This window comes from Myxocyprinus asiaticus, chromosome 10, assembly GCF_019703515.2.
Source record: "Myxocyprinus asiaticus isolate MX2 ecotype Aquarium Trade chromosome 10, UBuf_Myxa_2, whole genome shotgun sequence".
Classification (NCBI taxonomy): domain Eukaryota; kingdom Metazoa; phylum Chordata; class Actinopteri; order Cypriniformes; family Catostomidae; genus Myxocyprinus; species Myxocyprinus asiaticus.
The window spans coordinates 11,066,533-11,093,937 of record NC_059353.1 but is presented as its reverse complement, the minus strand read 5'-3'; the positions used below and the strand labels follow the sequence as shown (position 1 = coordinate 11,093,937).

At 36.7% G+C, this 27,405-nt stretch overlaps 1 protein-coding gene across 2 annotated transcripts; it reads right to left on the bottom strand.

The window, feature by feature from the left end:
- LOC127447040 (glucose-6-phosphate exchanger SLC37A1-like) lies at positions 1-26,494 on the bottom strand. 2 transcript variants are annotated; one of them, XM_051708514.1, is made up of 20 exons: positions 26,392-26,494; positions 25,615-25,860; positions 19,076-19,157; positions 18,534-18,636; positions 17,976-18,054; positions 16,600-16,735; positions 16,093-16,169; positions 15,748-15,914; positions 11,220-11,272; positions 10,628-10,705; positions 9,881-10,009; positions 9,694-9,784; positions 8,716-8,778; positions 4,796-4,881; positions 4,575-4,623; positions 4,248-4,321; positions 4,065-4,143; positions 3,862-3,959; positions 2,001-2,065; positions 1-1,854 (listed from the first exon to the last, which is right to left on the bottom strand). In XM_051708514.1, exons 2-20 carry the CDS (start codon positions 25,668-25,670, stop codon positions 1,839-1,841), a joined length of 1,581 nt encoding a protein of 526 aa, XP_051564474.1. In that variant the 5' UTR covers positions 25,671-25,860; positions 26,392-26,494; the 3' UTR covers positions 1-1,838. The 2 variants fall into 2 exon arrangements, with proteins under 2 accessions (XP_051564474.1, XP_051564475.1); XM_051708515.1 differs by lacking the exons at positions 1-1,854; positions 2,001-2,065 and adding an exon at positions 2,079-3,241.
- Positions 26,495-27,405: the final 911 nt, after the last annotated feature.

Below are 27,405 nucleotides of genomic sequence, written 5' to 3'. Positions count from 1 at the left end.
ATTATTGTAAATGTGAAAAAAATAAATAAAAGTAAAAATAAATAAAGAATAAGCGACCCTACATTTTGAACCGTAGTGTGTGTGTATATATATATAATATTTCTTTCAATTCACAGCTTGCACAGTCGTAAAATACATGTTGCAGTTTGTGTTTGCTTTATTCAAAATGTCCTCTTTATACAAACAACACAATACAGATAATTCCCAAAATTCTGTAAAGAGGCTGATGATAATTTAAGAATGAACACTCCAAAGGCATATCCTTAAACAAGAAAGCAAATAGAAAAAAGGCACAAAGTATTTTTTCTTAATCTCATTACATCAAGGTACTACCCATAAATTAAAGATACATTCAATAATCTAGAGTGCAGTGTCCTAGAAGGACAAATGCACCTGTGCTAAACCTATGATTATGTAAGAAGTCCAGCTTAATAACAAACATCTACACGTGCCAATAGCACTGCAGAGCAACACGGTCCTACAGTAATCCGAGCATTCAAATATACAGTAAATATTCATGACTGCAGAGGCAGGTGCGTGTCCTAAAATTACGGTCAAGAGGCTTTTTTGGTTTATTCACACAGACTTCTATCATACAAATTGAGTTTGATGTGAACATGATTTGAAGCTAACAACCAAGCTGAGAAAGACTAAAAGCTTTTAAAAGTCTCCTAATACTGTTCCAGACTGATAGTTATTTGTCCTCCATTATTAATATAGAACGGTCTGAATTCTGAATGTGAATATATAGCGTGTATCAGCAGAGCGCTGAAAGTATAGTAACAGTGTACTTGAATGCCAAGATAAAATGTATTGCTAAACTTCCTTCATGAACAATCAAAACACTTTCATATTATTCAAGTCACAGGCCAGCAGAGAAAAACTCTGATAACAAAAATAAATAAATATAGAATTAAATAAAAGAAAATAAAGTGAACAATTACATTTTGGACTCCCCATATGGATCCCCTATGTTCAAACACAGGATAAAACATTTAATATCACCACACTTTAAGACACAGGAACTGGTCCAAACAGAAGATCAATTTAAGCTCTTAAACAACAAATAGGATTGGCTTTGGTTCATAGAAAGGCAGTATAATATATTACTATTTCAAATTCAGCATATATACAAAACGAATAAACCGACTCTATATGTTCAATGGGCATTATTCACGAAACACCAGTAGAACGAGTTTACATGCAAACTGTTTGTAAAACCATCCTTGTGCAAACTGTTGCGTTCAATTCAATGAAACGGTTTACGTAAGAATAGATTTATGAATTATTTACACAGAAATTTGCTTCATGAATAAGGCACTATAGGCCTGGCAGGGGTTCTAGGTCTAGGAGTAGAAATTACACTGCATTTATTTAAGATTCCCCTTGTTAAAAGCAAAGGGGAGGCTACTTTTGGTTGTGCAAGTGAGCATTCCTCAACTGGAGATATATTTAGGCTTGATCTCAAAGTCATGTTCAGTTGTTTGGGTACAAGCTTCAAAGGACAAATGCAAGTAGAACTTGCAGGTTCAGACAACAACCACAGGACTCATGAGAAAAATATAATATGATAAGAAAATAATATTTCTTCAAAGCTGTTGTGCGGTCAGCTTTAATAGATATTTACTCATCTGAAAAAATAAATAAAGTGTCTTTGTATTGTCCATTCTAGAACAGAAGTCTGTGTACTAAACACAGGTTTTAGTCAAGTTTTGGTCCAAACTCAAGTTGTGGTCCAGGGTAGGAAGTGGTCAGATAACTGAACTGGTGAGAGATGAACTTCAGTAGTCTTGAATGCTGCCCCTAACTGTTTCTCTCTCTCAGTTCGTGCAAAGTACTCAATGTTCCTTCAATCTAAAAAAAACAAAAACAAGAAAACATACAAAAATATTTGTGTCGTCAAATCTGAACTGAACAGACAAAACTGCTTTGGTCATTGATTTGCATACATAAAATTAGTGATAAAGTAATTAAGAACAAGGGGGAAAAGCATCACTCACTCGACAGCAACTCCTGGCCGGTTCTTATGAGAGCGAAGCTCCTTCATCACAAGTCTCAGCAAAAGCTGAAGAACAAACATACAAGACAAAAAAAATCTATAGTGCCATACAGCCATGCAGGACAGCACAACACTAAATATTGGTATTAAAGCAAAAGTTTACCCATAATTAAAATTGTGTCATTATGTAATTATCCATAAATGTAAAAATAATGACCTAAAAACACAAACAAACACCATACAAGTAGCCTATATTACTTGTGCACTATATTCCAAGTCATACAACAGAGCATGACAGTGAGGTTTAAGAAGCAAAAATCCCATTGTTTTTTTTTTTTTAGATTTTTTCATTTTTAATGATAACTTTTAAACCTTTACAACACAAACCTACCTTGAGCTCTGAGATTGTTACCCTCATACTCTGGTGAATTTTTGAGCTCACCATTCACACATACTGTGGAATAACTGCAAAAAAATTGGTCTATTTTTTTCAGAACACCCCCCAATTTAAAAATGGACTCCAATTATTTATAAAACAAACAAACAAACAACAACAAAAAAAAAAACAATATTGTATACATTTACAATCTTTTGATGAACAGAAAATTATATATTATATATTTTTGTCCTAACTTTGTAAACGTGTAATTCTGGTTCTGTTTCTCTCTGTCTCCCTTTAAAAAGTCTTATTTTATTCCACTAGATGGCAGCAAATACTAGGACAAATTTTTCCTTTCTCTATCACCTTTCTTCACAAAATGCCAATCTGAAAAGTAGGTGGCACTCTAATGCATTTTAGCCTTCACAGATGTGCTCATCCATGGACATTCAGTCTAATTTTCAGTTCATGCACCACCCTCGTTATTTCATCAAATATCTCGGCCTCTGAGTGGACTAGAAGCTCAATCTAAGTGTCATTAGAATGCTATGCTTCCCTTTGCGATGATGTAGAACAGGACTCCCTACAATCTCAAACTACTTATATACAGTATATTTGTATATAATCGGAATATTTTGCAACTTACCTTAAATGTACAGATTTTATACTTACATTTAGCAACTTTAAAATCAATAGTTTTTGATTTGTTTACATCATTGGCAATACTTCATGGGACTGTAGTTCGTTCCCTTATTAAAAGATGTAAAGTTGTCCGATTTTCAAATACTTTTTTTGCTTCAAGTCAAATTTATGTTGTGATTCAACTTGGAGCTGGTTGATTTGGTTTCGCTCTTATGAAATCTCTACAGAAAAAAAAAGAATGGAAAATATACTTCCGGAACAAAGACGGCTGAAAACTTGGGTAGGTACTATTGCGCTCTATAGCTTTGTTTGAGGAACAGACTAATGTTGCTATTCACTGATAATCTTCCCCTTCATCAAAGCTATAAAATTTAATTCGCAACAGCATTCAGACTGAAAAACAGACCACCTGGTTTGATGGCAAAACAGCATTGGTTCTCGTGTGTTGTAAACGAACACAACGTGGCAGTTTAAAAATGCAAGATGAAGAATAAGATTTGAGAGCTACAGCAGAGGGGAAGATTTTCAGCAAATAAAGACTTCAATTTGGGTTTGTTCATCACACAAAGCTACTGTATGCCTTCAGAAGACTCCGAATATAGTTGCACGGACAAATTTTATGATGCTTTTTTGCTACTTTTAAGAGCTTGACTGGTATGGTTCTATAAATTGTAAGGACAAAGAGTTGTGAGAAAAATCTCCTTTTGTGTTCCACAGAAAAAAATAAAAACAGCATATTGGTGTGGAATCGGGGCTGAGTAAACAATGACTGAATTTTGATTTCTGGGTGAACTATCCCTTTAAAGCTTTGGAAATGCGGTCAGCATGAGCTTAAACTCACCAGCAGTGCAAAAAAGTCTGCGGTCATGAGCATGTAAAAGACTTGATTCCAGCCTCGTGCTGACAACAGCCCTGCCAGCAAAGGTCCCACAGCAGCACCTGCACAAGATGGAAGGCACAAGAGTGACTTATTTCATACTGAAATCAATGTCTCACAATTTCACTTGAATAAAATCTGAAAGTCAACAATTACAATGTTCCTACCAACTGATCCAGTGCCATCTATAATAGCTGTTACTGTAGAGAGAGCCCTGGCATTGCCCTTCAGACTCTTGTGTGTGCCCTATAAAATTAAATAAAATAAATCAAAGAACAACAGACATAAGCAGAAAATTATGCAAACACAGATTACAATTGATAGAAGAGTACAAACAAACACACACTCACCAGATCAGCAGACACAGCTGTTGTGATAAGAGCATAAGGTCCATTGACTAAACCACCACACACCAGCAGCATGCCTTTATGTAAAATAATATATTATTTTAACCACTCAAACAACATATGAAACACGATGTGTCATTCTATGAGTTTTCCATTTTGAAAAGGTGAATTTTCACAATTGACCTCAATGACAATAATCATCATCATTCACAGAACGCCTTTCAAAAGCAGCTCATTTGCACATCTCATTAGTTCTCTAATTAAGGGCAGCCCAACGGGGTAAAACACTCTTATGTAACTCTAAAAGGCAACATTGGGATAATGTCTTACCAATTGTGGGACCCAGGCCAAAATGCCTCATCATAGAGAAACCATAGAGCTGTTAAAAAAAAAAAAAAACACTGTCAAAGGTGAGAGAAATATGATGAGAATATCTGAGAGAAGAGCCTATAAATCCACATGCTTAGATCCACTGCATTTGATCTTCACATGGAAAAGGTGACTCATCCATTAGGTTCATATTGAATAAACGGAACAATAGAATGACATACAGTGGGTGCAGCCAGTAGAAGCATCACAGCACAAGTGGTTGCCCTCTTTCCCATCTTATCAGAGATCACTCCAGCCAGGACACCTCCTACACACACAAAAATAGAGTGCCATAAAAAAATTAAAAAACGTAATTGTTGAATAGAGCTGGGCAGTTTGACGGTATATACCATGAAATGGTAGAAATATGTCAACCGGTAGAGGTTTTGTTATTTTGTTTATATTATGGTAGATGTATTTGCATGGCTATTCTGTGCTGCAAAGGCAAATAACTGAAACTTGGGCTCAACTATACTAAGATTCAGAGAAAACAGAGAGACTATTTTATAATCCACATTTGCTCAGTATTAGTGGGCAGGACTGCTTTAGGTTATTAAAATTTAAGTGAAACATGAAGTCATCTGAAATAGTCATGGTGAGGAAGAATTTGTTATTAAGGGGTGTTGTAAAGCCTGATTTATGCTATGGAAAGAGCCAAACCTAGCACCTTAGGCGAACAAAACCGGTGTTTATACTTCATGCCTAACTCACAATGTCGTTTTAAAATGAGTTTGTTTAGGGTGACGTCACAGAAGGCTGTCAACTCTCTGGCGGATGACACATCAGGTAAGCTGTCTCTGAGAGACGGTCTTCAAAGTTATTCATTTTAAAGACAGTAATCTAGGTAACAACTCCTCGGATGGCATGCGCAATTTTAAATAAAAAAACTTTACGTCCAAACCACACCAACAATTAGTTGTATGCGAGCAGGAGAAATATCACCAAACGAACACCTTGGCAGAACAAAAACGTCCCTGTATTTTGTCATCATTTGTAGGCGAACTAAGCGAAACCTGTTCACCCAGCAAGTATAAATTAGCCTTAAGCAGTAGCGGGCGACATTTGCAGTTGCCCAGGGCGGCATCTTGCGGGGGGGGTGTCACGAGGCACACACATAGACAGAGTTGTGCATGGATGCCAGGGGTGGATGGAGTGAAGCCTCCACACGCACTATATCTCCGCACTCAACAAGCCACATGATAAGATGCACGAGTTGATGGTCTCTGAGATTTGTCCTCCGCCACCCGGATTGAGGCGAGTCACTACACCACCACGAGGACTGTACAATCAATGTTCTCAACTTACCCCGATTCACTACGGTAAGCCTATAAAACTGATTTGTATTTTGAGCTGTCGGGTTGGATTTGGCACGAAATCGCTGGCTTATGGCGGTCATCTTTGTGTCATTACGTCATATCCGCACACACGGGAAAGTACTGGCTGTCTCACGTTCCGGCTGGAGAAACTAACAATGCTGTTCAGCTCAGTTCAGTCACACTCACACAGTTCTGGACAGCATCGTTGCAGTCTCAATGGATGTTTATCTGTTATCCATATTTGGCGGAGTTGTTTACCTGCTATAATGCTTGGATATTTTTTCTGGTAGGGTTGTTGAAGCTTATATTGCTTGTCATGCTTTTATGAATCGAACATTACTAGTGTGTTTACTGAGCGTGATGTATCTACATTGTTCAGTGAAGTTACTGTGACATATTTAATATGTATGACTTCTGAAATTGACTTCTTGTAATTGTTATATTGCATATTAATTGTAATAATTTTATTAAAAGTGTAAAATTAAAAAGTTCTATTATAAGTTATAAAATTAAAGTGTTTTATTAACACTTTATTAATTTTAAACTTTATTGTCCAGCCTCAGTTGCTTCAATAGCATGTCTATGCAATGCACACAATAACACGTAAACTAAAAACATAAAACAAGGATTCAATAATGATGGTTAATGATTAAATGTATTTTACGTTTAATCATTAACCATCATTATTGAATCCTCGTTTTATGTTTTTTTACGTGTTACTGTGTGCATTGCATAGACATGCTATTGAAGTAGCTGAGGCTGGACGATATAGTATAAAATAAATAAAGTCTTCTTTTGAACTCGTATCAGCCATTTCATGAGTTTAACCTCTTAAATTGAAAACTGTAATTAAAACATTAATAGTAGATAAAACACTTGAATAATCATATTAAGGTCTACTGGTGGTGGCTGAGGTGATTGAGTCCCCTGTTCTCCATTTAAAAATGCTTTAAGTGTAGTGTCAGAAAAGCAATTTAAGTGTAAAATTCATTCAAATATGTAAATAAGAATGTTGTTTATCTTCATCAAAGCAAGTAATATTTCCATTTCAAATGTTTAATCGTATAACATTATATCAACATGAAAATAGCACGTTATGACTCTGGTTCTGAATATCTCCAGTCATGATCACACACAGGTCATGTCCAGGTAAGCTCAAATTGGGAGATTCATCTGCCAGAAGAGCAGTGCCAGAACACAACTGACATGTGTTCTTCCCCAAATTGCTTGCAATTTTAAGTTTCAACCACAGATATCGCTAGAGAGCACAAAATTACGTAGTGCAGCTTTAATTCATTGGGTTACAGAAAACACATATTAGCAAATTTATATACATGCACACACATATACATATACACACACACACACACACACACACAGATCAGCCACAACATTAAAACCACCTGCCTAATATTGTGTAGGTCCCCCTCGTGCCGCCAAAATAGCGCCAACCCGCATCTCAGAATAGCATTCTTCGATTATATTCTTCTCACCACAACTGTACAGAGCGGTTATCTGAGTTACTGTAGACTTTGTCCGTTCAAACCAGTCTGGCCATTCTCTGTTGAATCTCTCATCAATAAGGCATTTCCATCCACAGAACTGCCCCTCACTGGATGTTTTTAGCACCATTTGGAGTAAATTCTAGAGACTGTTGCGAGTGAAAATCCCAGGAGGTCAGCAGTTACAGAAATACTCAAACCAGTCTGTCTGGCACCAACAATCATGCCACGGTCCAAATCACTGAGATTAAATTTTTTCCCCATTCTGATGGTTGATGTGAACATTAACTGAAGCTCCTGACCTGTATCTGCATGATTTTATGCATTGCACTGCTACCACACGATTGGCTGATTAGATAATTGCATGGAGGATTGTTGGTACCAGATGGGCTGGTTTGAGTATTTCTGTAACTGCTGATCTCCTGGGATTTTCACACACAACAGTCTCTAGAGTTTACTCCAAATGGTGCCAAAAACAAACAAACAAAAAAAACATCCAGTGAGCGGCAGTTCTGTGGATGGAAATCCCTTGCTGATGAGAGAGGTCAACAGAGAATGGCCAGACTGGTTTGAACTGACAAAGTTTATGATAACTCAGATAACCGCTATGTATAATTGTAGTGAGCAGAATATCATCTCAGAATGCTATTTTGAGATGAGGGATGGCGCTGTTTTGGTGGCACGAGGGGGACCTACACAGTATTAGGCAGGTGGTTTTAATGTTGTGGCTGATCGGTGTATATACAGTATATAACCCCATAGGTTGCATTTTCATTGCAATGGGCATTAAATCTCTTAAACTCCCATCCTCCACAATATTTATCAGCCAGTAGACTGTGGTTATCCAATTTGCTACAGCAATTGTGAAGCCGTGGTCATGATTCACGTCAGGGCATCAGCGCCAGCGTCAAGCACCGCTTTGAACTCCACATGAAAAGTGCTTGCAGAAAAAAAAAGTCTCATTCTGCGGTCTGGTGATAGTTGAGACTTGGCATGCATACTTGATTTTTATCACAAGTCCCATCTGGGCTTGTTTAGTACATCAAATAGCATCATTTTATCACTGACGATAAATCACTGCTGTGTGTGTGCGTCAGTGTAATGACTCTGGGTAAATGTGTTAACCACAATGAAGACAAATTAACGTGTCAAACTTTTAAAATTAATTGCATGCATTAACATGTTAATTCTGACAGCTCTAATATAATATATATATATATATATATATATATATATATATATATATATATATATATATATATATACACCATTTTCTCCACATACCAACAATGCCTCCCACATCGAACAGAGTTGAAAGTTCTCCAGCTTTCTTGGCATCCAGGTGAGCTGAGAAACAAGAAACAAATGTTAGTTGTGGCAGACACCCAGATCTGTTTTTTACTAATAGCTTCAGGAAAAATAGGTAAACAAATGAGGGTGTTTGTAAAGGTTATGAAATGTCATGCAACCACATCTCCAATACTGCTGAACCTCAGATTTGCTGTTAATTTGTCTTGTTAGTCACTGTGCTGTAACAAGCATGATGTTTTAACAAACTTTGTGTGGATTAAATGTATTGGCATAAGAACAAAAATCTCAGGAAACAATCTATGGGTGCAGCTTCCCACGTCAGACCAGAGGAACTTTCAAGCCCACATCAAGAAAAACCACAGAAACAATGTGTTTGTACTCAAAATGCAGAAATACTTCAAAGACTTAGAAATCATGGTAGAGAGAGTCTATACAGTACTGAAAGGCCAGCATTGCCACTTTCAGAACTCGGTTGTTCCAGAAAGTCAAAGTTAGGAAAGTGTGTCTGAAGTTTATTTTTAACAAGGTTCCTAAGCTTTATGTACCGGTAACCATCTTAAAAATTGCCACATTTCGGTGTGAATTGTATTTTGATTCTGTCACAATGTAATGCAGGCTTTGCAAAGAGGATGTTATTGAAGTATGTGACAATTAAAAACTCCATTAGACCCGACAGCAAACCTGCAGCTTGAGCAGGAGAGTGGAAAATCTCTGCTACTCATTTCACATGTGAGGAGGGCATTTCTTAAATGGCACAGCACTAGTTCTACAGTTTACTTCTACCGCTTTTAATTATACCGCTTCTGACCACTTTAATCTTTCTCGATCATATTGTTCACTTGCCAATGATTACCGCTCTGTGACAATGCTGACACACCTGCCTAAGGTTGCTGACCCCTGTGCTGGAGAATGTGTACGTGTTTAAGACACATGTAAAAGTGTTTCTCTCACCTGCTTTAGTGATGTAAAGGGGGAGCCAGAAAAGGAAGGTATAACTGACCAACTTGGCAAAGAGCAGACAAAGAGAGAACTCCACCACTCCCTTCAAAGACATACCAGCAGAAACTTCAGTGACACACTGCAACATTACACTGATGGATGGAGTCTTGTTTTAAACAGACGGATAGGCAGTACTCACAGGAATGCGTAAAGCTCCCATGAAGCTGATGGCTGATGGTTCTGTCTCACTCTTCACCACCACCACCTGCTGCATAGGAACACACACGCCAATGCTCTCCTGCCCCAGGAGAAGCTCAGTATCCCAGCTCTAACAAACACAAACAGTACAATATCATGAATGATACACTATATGGCCAAAAGTATGTGGACAACCCATTCAAATTAATACATTTGGTTAATCCATTAATTCCAGTGAACACAAATCGTAATGCTACACCATACAGAGCGATTCTGGGTAATTGTATGCTTTCTAGTTTGGGGAGAACCCTTTTCTATTCCAGCATGACAATTCTCCTGTGCACAAAGCAAGGTCCATAATGAAATGGTTTACAGAGTAGGATGTGGAAGAACATGACTGGCCTACACAAATTCCAGACCTGAACCCCAGTGAACACCTTTGGGGTGATCTGGAACACCAACTGTGAGCCTCATCGCCCAACATCAGTGCTTGACCTCACTGATGCTGTTCTGTCTGAATGGGAGCACATCCCTGCAGCCATGCTACAACATACAGTGTAGTGGAAAGAATTTCCAGAATATTGGAAGCTGTTATTGCAGCAAAGGGGGAATAAATGCCCATAGTTTTGAAATTAAATGTTCAAACACATATGGTGTCCACAAACATTCGGCCACATAGTGTATTTGCAAAGGAGTCACTAAGAGAGACTCAATGGAAAAAATACAATCATGTGAAAGAGAGGCTAACCTGTGTTTTATTTCCTTGCTTGTACTGCAAGTAGAGGTCTTTATGTCCATTGAAACCACTCCAGCTTTTATTTACTTTCTGAAAGATAGAAAATCAGTTTATTAAAAAATTCTGACAACGCAAGTAAACAGTGTTTACATGAGACTTAAAATCACTGGATTATTCCCAGCTTTTGACTTCAAAACAGAAACGGGCATGCATAAGTTTAGTTAGTTCCACATCCACAGTCAAAATGAGCATCAATCAACATTTCCTGCTGCTGTCACCCTTTTTTCTCCATCCCTAACATCTCTGTTAGTACTGATTAGCCACTCCTCCCAAATCGAAATCAATCTGAACTCTCCCTGTTGAAAGAGCACCTCTCACTCTACTGAGACTCGCAGGTGTATAGACCACAGGGCCATTGTCATAGAGACAAATGAAGAACATGAATGCATCAGAGGCAGTGATGTTATCTAACCATCTCTACCTCAGATCCAGAAGGAACGACAGTTACTAATGTGAAGATGACAGACTTTGTTTTGAATCACTTTCTATTAGACACATAAACAAACATATAATAAGGTGATGAGGACTTCAAACAGTGACTCACCTGATTACTTGGAACTGAGCTCTGGGCACTGGCAGTCTTCAGATCATTAGGGTCTAAAAAAAACAAAAAACAGAGGCAGTTGTATCAGAACTCATCAAGAAACAACAAACATCTTACTTTGGCTATGTGACAAATTTGCACCCACATTTCTTACATAAGTAATGTGGATGTTATTTTCGCCCCGATGTAAACAGTAACATTGCATTTACATTTTATCTAGTAACATGTGGCCTAACGTTATAAAATAGCATGTACAATAATAAAGTAAATAGTATCATGTATTATATATAGTTAAATAACACACAGTGGCACCAAGAGACTATTTGGACACTTAAGCCACACTTAAAAATGTATGATTGTCTTTGCACAATATAACAAATATCATACCAAGTGGCATTTATGTTAAATGATTAGGATATCATAAGCACGGTTTATATATTTTTTCTTCAAATTATTAAACAGAAAATATATTGTTCAAAGTTAAAGCTAAAGTGTGTAACTGTCAGCGTTAAAATACTAACACCTGCCCCAGCTTAATATGCAGAGACAACTACAAGTAAGCCATTTGTAGGCTGACATTCTCAAAAACTGTCAAATCTCTGGCGCTATAAAAATTCCTGTTTGTTTTGAACGACCCTTCCAGCTCAACACAACAACAACACTGACTAAACCAATGGCGGGAGTTGGGGACAGGACTACCTGTTTGTTCGATCAGCAGCAGATGTTGGGCATTTTCGGAAGGCTGTTTGAAAACATTGTTTATTTATGACTTCCATTTGGTGGCGCTGAAATTACACACTGCAGCTTTAAGACAAAAGCATTTGGGAACTGACTTCATGCATTCCATAAAAATCACCATAGTGCAGTTGGTTAAAAGTAATTGCAATAAAAGTGAAGTTAGCTTAGAGAAAATGTCTACTAGCATAATTTGTTTGCAGACATCACTTGGTTTGATATTTTGCTATATAATACACATTTTTAAGCATGGCTTAAGAGTCAGAAATTTTTTTTTCCAGTATGCACAATGCAAAATAATATAATACAGTTACGACTGGGAAATATAATTTCTGCGATTAATAGTTGACTATTTAACACGATAAATCAACACACTTAAGGCATTATCCTTTTTTTTCCCTCTTCCTGACACTTCACTAATGTTTTTCCCTACTTCCTGTGGCTTAACTGGTATAAACAGTGGCAAGAAAAAGTATGTGAACCCTTTGGAATTAGCTGGTTTTCTGCATTAATTGGTCATAAAATGTGATCTCCTCTTCATCAAAGTCACAAGTATAGACAAAACACAATGTGTTTACGCTAAAACACACAAACAATTATAATCTTTCATGTCTTTATTGAATACACTGCATAAAAGATTCACAGTGCTATGGAAAAAGTAAGTGCACCCTTGGATTTAATGACTGATCGAACCTCCTTTGGCAGCGATAACCTCAACCAAGCGTTTCCATTAACTGTGGATTAGACCTGCACAACGTTCAGAAGGAATTTTGGACCATTCTTCCTTACAGAACTGCTTCAGCTCAGCCATATTCTTAGGATGTCTGTGTGAACGGCTCTCGAGGTCATTCCACAGCATCTCTATTGGGTTGAGGTCTGGGCTGTGACTGGGCCACTCCAAAAGGTGGATTTTCTTTTTTGAAGCTATTTTGTAGTGGATTTACTTCAATGTTTAGGGTCATTGTCCTGCTGCATCACCCAACTTCTACTGAGCTTCAGCTGGCACACCTGTAGAACCTGTAGAATATCTTGATAAACTTGGGAATTCATTTTTCCCTTGATGGCGGCAAGCGGTCCAGGCCCGAAGCAGCAAAGCAGCCCCAAATCATGATGCTCCCTCCCTCCACATGCCATGCCCTTTTTACCATACGTAATGCTGCGTGTTATTCCCAAACAATTCAACTTTAGTTTAATCAGTCTACAAAACATTTTGACAGTAGCGTTGTAGAGCGTCAAGGTGGTCTTTGGCAAATTTCAGACATGCAGCAATGTTTTTGTCAGAAAGCAGCAGCTTCCTTCATGGTGTCTTGCCATGGACACCCTGCCTGTTTAATGTTTTCCGTATAGTAGACTCATGAACAGAGATGTTAACCAGTTCCAGTGATCCCTTTAGCTGTCAGTCTAAGGTTCTTTTTTACCTCATTGAATATTCTGCGGTGTGCCCTTTGAGTCATCTTGGCTGGACGGCCACTTTTAGGGAGAGTAGCCACAGTACTAAATCATCTCCATTTATAGACAATTTCTGAGATCTATTATTTTGCGAGGCATGGCCCACATCAGCAGATGCTTCTTGTGAATAGAAAACTCAAAATGTTTGAGTGATTTTTATTAGTCAAAGTAGCTCTAACCCACACCTCCAATCTTGTTTCAATAAATGGATGTTAGGTTTGCCAACTCCTGACTCAAATTAGCTTTTGCCGACATCATTAGCCTAAGGGTTTACATACTTTTTCCAACCAACACTGTGAATGTTGAAATTATTTATTCAATATGTGCAAGAACAATACAATAATTGTGTTATTAGTTAAAACTTTTTTTTGTTTGTTCATTACTGTAACTATGATGAAGATCAAACCAGATTTGTACACGTTTATACATAAATGCAGGTAATTCCAAAGGGTTCACATACTATTTATTGCCACTGTATACTTTACTCTATTGCACATCCTAACTGATTGTGTGGAGCAATGCACACTTATTCATTAGGCGCGACGCATGTGCCGGGCATAATAAACATTGGAGCAGACTTACTGTACGGAGAATAAAGACTTCACCCGCAACTGGTGAGCCATGTGTGGGAGAGATACAGGCAAGATGCTGTATCTCTTTGCATTGCCCAAAAATGCTCAGTCACTGTCAGTGTTGGGTGCAATCCAATTACAAAGTAATTAGTTACTGTAATCCAATTACTTTTTAGTCAAAAAGTAGTGTAATGCCAGCAACCATTTCACCCTGTAGCTCAAGACCGGTTGCACACTGAAGCTAATCAGGGTTGAGCCTGGTCAGTACCTGAATGGGAGACCTCCTGGGAAAACTAAAGTTGCTGCTTGAAGAGGTGTTATTGAGGCCAGCAGGTGGTGCTCACCCTGCACTTTGTGTGGGTCCTAATGCCCCAGTATAGTTACGGGGACACTATACTATAAAAAGGCACCGTCCTTCATATGAGACGGTAAACTGAGGTCCTGACTCTCTGTGGTCATTAAAATCCCAGGACACTTCTCGAAAAGAGTAGGGGTGTAACCCCGGTATCCTAGCCAAATTCCACCCACTGACCCTTATCAATCATGGCTTCCTAATAATCCCCATCCATTAATTGGCTCAATAATTCTACTCTCTCCTCTCCACCAATAGCTGGTGTGTGGTGAGCGTACTGGTGCACTATGGCTGCTGTCGCATCATCCAGGTGGATGCTGCACACTGGTGGTGGTTGAGGAGAGTCTGTTCACTGTATAAAGCATTTTGAGTGTAGTGTCAGCAAAGTGCTATATAAATGTAATGATCATTCATCATTCATTATATTTTAAATTCTTGTCATCAGATTAATTAGTAATTAGTAAAGTAATCTGGTTATAACTTCAGAGAAATAATTAGTAATTTGTAGTGGACTACTATTTTTAAGTAACTTACCCAACACTGCTCACTGTCATCTGAGCCAGTCAGAGAAAATAATGGTTTCGTGATTTCTGAGATAAACTTCAGCAAATAAAATTTCAGCATTCAATTTGTTTTACAGTATATCAATATGTATAGTGTCTTAAAATCCATTGTTAATGTACCTTTAAGTTTCTGTTGCCAGTAAAGCTTGATATGAACAGAATCTGCCCATTTGATCCTATTATTAAAAAATCCACTGGAAAATGCCAGGAGATTTTGCCCAATTCTTAATTACATTTTATGGCATGTAAACATGTACCAAAGATTTATACCTGTAGAAATGTCTCTAATTAACTCTATCCGCAAAAAAAATGAACATTTTAACATGTAGATATTTAAAGCATTATAAAATGAATGATGACTAACCAATTTCTTGCAAGTTCTTTGAGACAAAGTTTAAAATAAATATATTTATGATTATATTTCAATGTTTGTTTTAATGTACCATGTACCATGATTAATCGCGATTAATCACAGTAAACTGAGCATTTAATTAGTTACAATTTTAATCGATTCACAGTCCAAAATATATTTATAACATAATATTTGCATTTTTGGGCAACTAATATTTATAGAGACGGTGACAGTGGAGACAGGAAACCATGGGGAGAAGAGTGGGGGATGGTACTGGACAATGTCACAAGCCGGATTTGAACTCGGGTCTTCCACACACAAGCGCTACCATGAAAATGTCAGAACACGCACTACCCTACAGGTCATGTCAGAGACATTTGTCTGGCTCTACCAGACTATTCGGTGTGCAAATAGTTGTGCTAGTGCCATTTACACCAGTCACTCCTATTAAATAAAGCCAACGGCCAATCTAACATCTTGCGATGTCATATTTGAAAACACTTACGCTCTATTAGAAAGAGGAAGCAGATGACCCCCATGGCAGCAATGATAACACCAGGGACAATGAAAGACAGACCCCAGTTAGACGAGACATAATATCCAGCGATCAAAGAGCCCAGAATGTTGCCCACTGATGTGTGAGAGTTCCACAGACCCATTATGAGGCCTCTCCTAAAATGAAACACACCCAAAGAAATTATATAACATCTATTTGAGTGGCATTAATAGATCCGTTACAATGTAGATTTGGGTAAAGAATAGCTAAGAGGTGAATAAACATGTCTTCACTATGAGTGTTTGAGCATAAGAAAAGATTGATTGTGAAGTTGGAAAGTGCAATGCCTCTTACCTTCCCTTGCCAAACCAATTACCAATGCAAGTCACGACACTAGGCCAACCAGTGGTCTGAACTAAGCCATTGGCCACCTATAGACAGAAAAGAGATGTCTTGCTATAATAACACAGAAACAAAGGGTTCCCACACCCTTTGACCATTGAATTTCCATGACTTTCCTAAGCTTTTTGTGACTTTTACGATTATTTGTGATTACCGGATAAGGATTTTTAAAAAATAATTTTAGAGATATCGCACTCACAAAGAGCAATTTCTAGCCAATATATATATATATATTTATAATTTATTTTTATTTTTTTAAGCTGAGCATAACTAACAAAATGTACTGTATTGGAAACCATAGATTTTTCCATGACTTTTCCCATTTTTTAAATTTCTGTGACTTTTTCAGGCCTAAAAATAACAATAAAAACAAATCCTTGATATTTACAGGTTTTTCATGGCCATAAACAATGAAATCAATAGAGTGTGCTGTTTCATTGTTTTTCCTATGACTCTCACCTGAACAAATATATAGAATCCAAGGCTATGGACGTCATAGACATATCCCAGTCCAAACAGACAGGTGAAAAATCCACTGGTCAACATGCCCACAGTCAGGTACAGACGAATGGGCAAACGCTCTCCAATTATTCCACTGAGAGAGACAGAACAATTTTATGACTCAGATCCATCATTACCAGCCAGGCACACAATGGATCTCAAATGTCAGCAACAAACTATAAATGTATATCAAGTGTGTACTAAAGATGGGTGGTATGATGATATATACACTACAATGGTTGAAATGTGTCGACCAGTTTACACATGAAACCATTAAGGAATCAGAAGCAATGCAAAAAAACAAACAAAAAAAACAAAAAAAAAAACAGAGTAAGACATATTACAAACTAGCCAGGATGAGGAATGTTGTTAGGCAAAAAGCGAAGTGGAATTCAGTTGCCAAACAATGTCACAATTTGCCGCATAGATACAGAATTTAACTAATGTGTGGTCACAGGTGTGCATATCTCAGCTATTTTACATATCAAATCAGAATTCAGAGCAGGAACTATTGGTTGTATAATATTAAAGGGATAGTTCACCCAAAAATGAAAATTCTCTCATCATTTACTCACCCTCATGCAATCCCAGATGTGTATGACTTTCTTTCTTCTGCTGAACACAAATTTAGATTTTTAGAAGAATATCTCAGCTCTGTAGGTCCTCACAATGCAAGTGGATGGTGACCAAAACTATGAAGCTCCAAACGTCACATAAAGGCAGCATAAATGTAATCCTTTTGACTCCAGTGGTTAAATACTGTGCATGTCTTCAGAAGTGATATAATAGGTGTGGGTAAGAAACAGATCAATATTTCAATCCTTTTTTCCTATAAATCTCCGCTTTCACTTTCTGATATTGATATGTTTCTTACCCACACCTATCATATCACTTCTGAAGACATGTATTTAACTACTGTCATATTGGTTACTTTTATACTTCCTTTATGTGATTTCTTTGAGCTTCAAAGGTCTGGTCACCATTCATTTGCATTGTATGGACTTACAGAGCTGAGATATTCTTCTAAAAATCTTCGTTTGTGTTCAGCAGAAGAAAGAAAGTCATACACATCTGAGATGGCATGAAAAGATAAATGATGAGAAAATAATCAAATGAGATTAAGTACCTATTATTTGTAAAATTATTTAATACATTGCATTATCTAAAATAGGCATTACCACATTGAATGTCCAGCAAAAGTAACTTTATCCTGATATACTGTATACTGTGATGTAAAATTACTCCTTACATGCCAATATATGATTTTAGTCATACTGCCCACCCTTAATGTAAACTTTCAGCTTAGGCGGTAAGGGCTTTGTACTCGTTCTTACCTGAGATACATGCCTATAGCATAAGCACACAGGAAAGAGTAATCCATTGCCCCGAGTAACTGCTTATAGTTACTTCTATCTATAGGGATACACAGAGATGCAAAATATTGAATATAAATACAGCTCAAAATGATAGACATTGCTTGTATGAATAGAGTAGAATAAGGCCTGTCAATTGATTTGAAATACTTATTTGTGATTAATCTCAATTGTTTCTAGATTTAACACATTTAGTTACTTTTTAAAGAAAGAAGTCAAAATAATGTGTGTAGTTATTGGGTTTGGCAATTTGTCTGAATGACACTTGTAGTGGGAACATATGCGAGTATGAAAACAAGAGGCCACACAGGAGTTGCATGGCCACATGTTCTTTGTCCATCTGTGCAATAATTAAAATAAAATAGCAATAGTAATAGTTTTTCTATTTAAACATGTGCTAGACGGAATGTCTTTAACCACTATGATACACTTTTTTCAGCGTCTCGAAGTCACGAGTGCTGCGTTAGGATGCCTTAAGAAAAAAATGAATAGTAAGATGAATCGAAGCTTGAATCTTACCGAAAGGTTTCCAGCTGCAGTCTAGATCCGGGTGAAGTCTAGGCTGCTGACTGCTATCTGTCGACAGCTCCGTGACATGAGAGCAATTCTTATGCAGTTCACTCTACACAAACACACAGCCGTCACTCACAAAAATCAGTCAACAAAATATGAACACTGTTTTTTATCAATGTACCACTAATTGACACGTCACGACTACATATCAAGGCTGAGTCAATAGTGCAAAGAAAGTTCAACGCTACATTCCATGTTCTACTGGATTATGCCCAGATATATTGCTTGTATCAGAATGTTTCAGAAATGGACAAAAATAGCCCTTGGAGTTCCTTTAGGCACATTGCCAGTAAGAGGTTGTATACATTTTGAGCACGCTATAGCGGAGTATCTAGCCTACTGATTTTGGTTGCGATAATAATAAATAAATACCTAAAAAACTGTTCTGATTATGTATTTTTCTTATATGCAGACATAAGTGACTATGCATGTTGCCCCATGCATGTGTTCTTTTGAAGGATCATTCAGTTTGACAGGAGTCGTGTTACCTTGATAATGCTGATGGGCTTCCTGGATAGATGGAAGCTAGTGTAGAGCAGGAAGGTGAGAGCAAATGTGAAGGCCCTGTACCTGTGAAAAGCAGAGTCAACAGGATTCAAAGAGAAAAGTGGCAGACAGGGAAATAAGGACATTTTACAGTAAAATGTCCTCTTCTCATGCACTGTCACACCACAGATGATAAAGATATTGGCTGCAATCCCAAACTATCCCAAATACGGATACTAGACATACGTAGCAAGCAATAAATTGTGCTACTGGCTAAGCACATTTGCACTGTTTAGCTCGCAAACAAATCCGTAGTTAAATGAGACCAACTGCTGCTTACGTGGTGTTAAGAAGAGCAGAGCAAGTCTATTATCCATTGCTATTTTACAGTCTAAAATCTAAAAGAATTGCTCAGATCAGGCTTGAGATGAATTTGTCAATGATTTCCTTTATTTTATTAAAATAATATTTAAAATATATATTAGTTAACACGAACTAACAATGAACAACACTTTTACAGCACATATTAATCTTGGTTAATATTAAAGCTGCACAACGGAAGTTTTTTTGGTTACAAATTAACAAAATGCCACTCTGAGTAAGTACATAAAAAAATCTGTGTTCAAAACAATGTCCTTACCCTACCTGATTCACGCAGACTTTACGTCATGTCCTTAAACACAGAAAAATGTAGCGGCTGTCACGTGTTCTGGCTCGGAAAACTACGCTGTTCAGTAAGTCACAGTTCAGGACAGCAGCATCAGGACAGCAGTCTAGATGGATGTTTAGTTGCTATAATGCTTGGATATATTTTCTGATAGGCTTGTTGAACCTTACATTGGTTGTCATGCTTTAATGAACTGAACTTTACTCGTGCGTTAACCGATCACAATGTGTTTATAAGTTTTGTTTTTCTCTGTTCAAGTTACTGTAAAATGTGTACTAATATAACTGACTTCTGAGTATTTTTCAACTTGGCTGTAATTTTGAGGTTCCCTAAATGTTTGTGTGCCGCAGTTCTCTCATTTCTTTTACTCCAGTCGCAGAAATGCGAAAGTTATCACTTTCCATTGTCCTTTAAGCATATAGTCTGTTTAAAAGCCACTATAGGTACAAGTGACTACAAGGTAGTTTCCCATGAAATGTATAATAATGTTGTCTATAATGTACCGATTTCATAGCAGAATATTAATTTGTTTAGCGTGTAACCATCTCTTTCATAACTTTACTGCTAAAGAAATTATTATGGAAACGTATTATTGTAATTGGTGTATTGCAAATGTTTGCATATTATTTTCATGTTTAACCCTTAAACATATACCTCAGGTCTTTAGAGACCAGGGACCTCATTCCACCCCCTGTACCTCATCCATTTTTTGGAGTTGTGCCCAAACTTCTTTAGTATTCTTCAATCTCTCTCTTATAAATAGTGTAACACCAAATAAATAAATAAATAGAATAAAAATATTGCTTTTTTTTAATTATTTTTTATAATGGTTTAAGTACCAAAAGCATATAGGGTCTTTAGAGACCTGAGGTATGTACAGTTGAAGTCAAAAGTTCACATAAACCTTAGCCAAATACATTTAAACTCAGTTTTTCACAATTCCTGACATTTAATCATAGAAAACATTCCCTGTCCTAGGTCAGTTAGGATCATTACTTTATTTTAAGAATGTGAAATGTCAGAATAATAGTAGAGAGAATTATTTATTTCAGCTTTTATTTCTTTCATCACATTCCCAGTGGGTCAGAAGAAAACATAAACTTTGCTAGTATTTGGTAGCATTGCCTTTAAATTGTTTAACTTGGGTCAAATGTTTTGGGTAGCCTTCCACAAGCTTCTCACAATAAGTTGCTGGAATTTTGGCCCATTCCTCCAGACAGAACTGGTGTAACTGAGTCAGGTATGTAGGCCTCCTTGCTTGCACACACTTTTTCAGTTCTGCCCTCAAATGTTCTATCAGATTGAGGTCAGGGCTTTGTGATGGCCACTCCAATACCTTGACTTTGTTGTCCTTAAGCCATTTTGTCACAACTTGAGGTATGCTTGGGATAATTGTCCATTTGGAAGACCCATTTGCAACCGAGCTTTAACTTCATGGCTGATGTCTTGAGATGTTGCTTCAGTATATCCACATAATTTTTCTTCCTCATGATGCCATCTATTTTGTAAAGTGCACCAGTCCCTCCTGCAGCAAAGCACCCCCACAACATGATGCTGCCACCCCCATGCTTTAGAGCAGTGGCTTCTTCCTTGCTGAGCAGCCTTTCAGGTTATGTCGATATAGGACTCGTTTTACTGTGGATATATATACTTGTCTACCTGTTTCCTCCAGCATCTTCACAAGGTCCTTTGCTGTTAATCTGGGATCGATTTGCACTTTTCGCATCAAACTACGTTCATCTCTAAGAGACAGAATGCATCTCCTTCCTGAGCGGTATGATGGCTGTGTGGTCCCATGGTGTTTATACTTGCGTGCTATTGTTTGTACAGATGAACGTGGTACCTTCAGGCGTTTGGAAATTGCTCCAAAGGATGAACCAGACTTGTGGAGGTCCACAATTTTTTTCTGAGGTCTTGGCTGATTTCTTTTGATTTTCCCATGATGTCAAGCAAAGAGGCACTGAATTTGAAGGTAGGCCTTAAGATACATCTGCAGGTACATCTCCAGCTTCAGTACAGAAGCTATTTGGCTAATTGCCAAAAGGCTTGACATCATTTTCTGGAATTTTCCAAGCTGCTTAAAGGCACACTTAACTTAATGTATGTAAATTTCTGACCCACTGGAATTGTGATATAGTCAATTAAAAGTGAAACAATCTGTCTGTAAACAATTGTTGGAAAAATTACTCATGTCATGCACAAAGTAGATGTCCTAAACGACTTGCCAAAACTATAGTTTGCTAATATTAAATCTGTGGAGTGGTTAAAAAATGAGTTTTAATGACTTCAGCCTAAGTCTATGTAAAGTTCTGAAATCAACTGTAAGAGTATCGGGGGGTTTTTGCACTTCCATAAATGATATTTTTTATGATTATTTCATTTCTAAGTTTACTATCACGATACCTAATTTGTTCTTGTTTATTACAAGAGAAATGAGTACTATATTCATACAAATATACACTATATCACGTTGATTTTCTGTGCAACAATGAATTATCAACAATGGTGAATTATCAGTATCCCATATGCATGTACACATACATATTATACTTGTTATTTCTGTGATTAATTTGACATTGCTAAATGACGCAGAAACAACATTGAAGTAAACTAAAGCAAGTACAACGCATGAACAGTATGATATGACTATTGTCATTTGGGTGTACTACTGAAATTATGTAAGTTGTTCATCTATTTAGACTCTGAGTAATTTAGGTGTAGATTATGTGTTAGTCAATATGTGTTTGACAGCCAGTTGCATCTCATAAACTTTCAGTGGGTAAATAATGAATCCGGTTCTATATTTGTCCTAATTTGTTGCATTATCTCTTTGATATATGAAAAATAAAACATCAGAAAAAATCATTTTCTAATTGCCTTGAAAATATTTTGAAAATTTGCCACTATCTGGGTATTTTGTAGATACATTTTTGATATATAAATGCTGGGTCTCTAAAGACCCGAATATGTAAGAGTATTTGGGAAAATTACCATCCATTTATGGATTAATTAAGTATCTCACATCCCTATCATTACTGAATCCTCATTTTATATTTTAAGTTTACGGTGTCATTGTGTGCAGTGCACAGACATATTATTGTAGTATTGCGGTTTACTTGCATTATCAACTGAGGCTGTACAATATAATATAAAAATGAAGTCTTCCACTGAACTCGTATCAGCTCACCAGTTTCACCTCTTAAATTGATAAGTGTAGTACAATACAAATATTAATGGTAGATAAAACACTTGAATAATTATATTAAAATATACTGGTACAAGCGCTTTGAGTGCAGTATCAAAAAAGCGTACATTTCACACTAAGTGTCAAATTCATTCATTCAAAATATGTGAATAAGAATGTTGTTTATCTTCAGCAAAGCAAGTAATATTTCAGTTTTAAATGTTTAATTGAATAACATAAAATCAACATGAAAATAGCACGTTATGACTCCAGCTCTGCACTGCAAATAAAATCCTGTTAAATTTACAGTAAATAAACTGGCAGCAGTGGTTGCCAGAAGTTCACCGTAAAAAAATAGGGTAACCATGTTTCAGGCTTTACGGGATGTAATTTCGATGCCTGTATATTTTACGGCGCATTACTGTCGTTTATATTATTAAATAATAAACTTGATATATTAATCTTCTGAAAATGTAAAAATCTGCTTTTCAATTTATAATGTATTGTTAATCACCATAATAATTACAAAAGGGCACATGATGACATGAAGTTCATCAATAGAGGCCTTCCTGAAGCAATGACCAATAAACATGTAGAGACAGTGCTCAGTGTCACTCACAAACACTAAACATCATCAGGGTAACACATGTGAAATTAAAATAATGCAGTAAACATGAACTAAACTACATCAAATATAAAACAGAACACCCCAATGTACATAACTGATATAAAAAATAAGAAACATAACTATTCCCATAAAATATAATTAAATGAACTGGGTCATGCAGGGAATTCTGGGAACGCCCAATTATTGTTTGACAGCCAATATTTTTACCATAATTTTAACAATAATTTACTGTAAAAAGTACATGTACTCTCTTGTTAAACATAATATACATTTTTCCTGTTAATTATATGGGAAAATTAGACTTTTTACATTTAAAAAAAATATATTTTTACTAAATTTTACCATAAAACTACATGTATCGTCTTTTTAAATATATTAAACATTTTTACCATATATTTTAAGGTAACTACCAGTTAACCAATTAACGTTTTTTACTGTAGCATTTTTACAGTCTTTTACAGTTAAAATTACGTACACTTTTTACAGTGTTAATATCTCTGAGTCATGATCACATGTGCTGTCCAGGTAACCGCAAATCATGAGATTCATTCGCCAGAACAGCAGAGCTGAAACAACTTGCATACGGTGTGCTTCCGCAAGTTGCTTGCAATTATAAGTTTCAACCACAGATGTTGTTAAAGTGCACAAAATTGCGTAGTGCAGCTTTAATTTCAACATATACCTGTACGTTTGAATTAAAAGTAGTGTTAACATTAGTTAAAGCTGAAGGACGTAATTTCTATGGAAATATTCAGTAAAAATCTATTGATTTCAGGTTGTTTATTATAATTACAGAATACAATATATTTTATGTTTACTGCAAAATATTCATATATATATATACACAAATATAGGGCAGTGTAGGGAGACCGACTGGATTGCGTCAATCACAGTGTGTCATGGAAGTGGGCGCTAGCTGCTGGACTTGTTTGGCAGACTTTGTTGACCGAAAGTATTAAAAAAACAAAAACAAACAAGTAACATACTTTAGCTTTACTGCATTATTGACTAATATGAACAATAATTGAATACACAGCAGCATTTTTATAAATTGACACTAACCAAGAGAATAATAAATGCTGTAAAAACTAACTGTTCATGGTTACATCATGATCTCTAATGCATTTACACATTTTTACAAACAGAATGTTATTGCAAAGTGGGGTAACACTTTGCAATAACATATAAATTAGTGTTTGTCACTAATACGCAAGGGGAAAAACAGGTAAACATCCATTATCATGGGAACAAAAATCAGGGTTCCTAGTTTACAAACCTTTAGCCAATTAATCTATGACTTTTCCAGTAGTTCATGACTTGAAGCGAAAATAGATATCCCTATAATTCCATCTGCTAATAATGTATCAGTGACAGCCCTCTTCTCTACTTGAAAAAACAAGACTTTAAACACGTCTAGCCTGTTTTTGTGTCCTTAACCCTCTGATATGGGAAACCCACCAAACTGGATTTTCCTTAATCTATGTGTTAATGTGTTATTAGCACATAGATGTGTTAATGTCGTACACATGCAATGAAACCCAAGTTAGCAGTAGCGCTCGTATAAAGCTCAAGCATATATAATTTCATTAGCAAGGCAACGACCATGGATTCAAATGGTCAAGAGAGAGGGAACAACATTTTGGTTTGGTACAGAATGCAGTATTTATAATATTTACTGTGTAATGCTATACTGAAGCACTAGTAACCGATTGCACATTCCTTTCTATTATACAGTCCAGCACAGACAATGAAGAGCAGCATTAAAGCTTGGTTAGTCATCAAGAATGTATAAACTGGGCATATTTGTTTAATTATACAACAGTAATGACATTGTGCCAGTATACACAATGACAAAAGCTTGATGAGCTGGTCAAACAAGCATCTGAGATAGTGATGGAATGAATAGTCAGTCATCGTTTGCTCACCCAAATGCCATTTCAAAGAGAAGAATGTCATACGGGTTTGGAATGGCATGAGGGGGAGAAATGATGTCAGAATTTTCATTTTAAGGTGAATTATTCCTTAAAGTTAATTGTAAGGCAAAACAGAGGAAGAAACTCACCACTGGTCCTTATTGAAGGATGTCAGGAAGCGGATGCCAGGTGGGACTGGTGCCATTTTGGTATAAATGTGCGTGAAACACAGTGTGTTTAATACAGTTGCCAAGTGAATCTCATAGAGATGTTGGGCAGGATGTCCACTGTTGATTTACAGTCAAAAGAGCCATCTCTGATCTGGAGGGTCCTGTCATGTGATCAGAAATAGGCAAGAAGAGACTGGGGCATCCCATGTGAAGTGGCTTTATTTCCTGAAGAAAATGAAGAATGAACTTAATTAAGAAATGATCTCTTCATTAAACATTAACATGCTCCTCCTTGGACACCTCTGAGCTACATAAACACAGCACAATTTCAGTCAATTTCATCTTTTAATCAATGACAGAGTCTGAACTAGCAAAACTCATTAAACATGACGCGATTGTTAAATAAACTGTACAACCAGAGTAACTTCAAAAAACAAGGTTTATAGGCGACAGCACATCCTCAAGTCCACAAGAGGACAGCTTAAAAGACTAAATCAGACACTTTGCTCAAATATAACTAAACCAAGATTATAAACAATATCGTAAGTCAGGATTCATGTTATGTTACACATTATAATTGCATATTATGTCAACAATCACTGGCACTGACTCACATACACTAAAGGTCGTGGGAAGAACACACGTTTATTAATCAAATGCGATCGACAGCAGGCTAAGATACGCATTCTCAAAGATATAAAACCATTTAAACATTATTTCATTTATAAAATAATTATTCAGAGCTGATGGTCTTACCGAGTGACTCCCAGTTCAGCATTGACAGTAGCGACTGACTGTTCACTTCCTCATTTAAACTGATGCGATGACGCCAGAGATTGTTTTATTTACTGTATAACAACCTCCGCGGCTCTACCATAGGCGAGAGCGTAACGGCCATCTACCGTGTTACGACAATAAGTTACTGTTTGCGGTTACCATACAAATGAATGGGAAGAGCCGTAAACTGATACCTACCTGTCGCACAATTGTCCATGTCTTCTCTTATAAAACAGCAATTTTATAATAGTAAACTCCACACGTAGTTCATTACAAAATAATTATTTTAGTGTAAAACATGTTTAAGATTTGTCAGTTCATTAAGTGATGAGCAGTTTCCACACTGAAGCATCTCCTCTATAGACATCTATTCAAGAAACTGCCTCTTGTCTATGCTAAGCTTGTAGGCTAATTTAGTAGGAGGGTTCTGATGACGCCACCCAGATCATCATGAAGACAGAAACAACTAGAGACTACAGCACGACTTCAGGAAGTGTGATATTTCAAAATAAAAGACCATACATTGCGCCAGAGAGTGCTTGAATAAAGTTACTCTCATGACACAACGTTGATTAAAATGCCTTTAATCTTACTGTAGACATTTTCAGTTGTTATTTCTGTTTAATTTAATTAATTTAATTAAAGGTTTGGACACACATGGCTTAGTTAATGTTCCTTCTTAAAAACCTTTTGATCTAATGGTGAAAGGTGGTAATGATTCTAGGGGCCCACATCAAATATTTATTTTAAATGAAAGGAAGGGGCCCTGACCAATATACAGTCAGTGGGCCCAGAATTCCATGCTACAGCAATTGGACAATTGGACAGTAGAAGAGACACACAGCCAACAAGTGCCCAGCATACATGGGAACTTAAAAAGCATCTCAGGTGGCACCTCATTAGTGCTGTAATATAAGCAAAGGCTTGCCACTTTAAAGACTCATATATATATATATATATATATATATATATATATATATATATATATATATA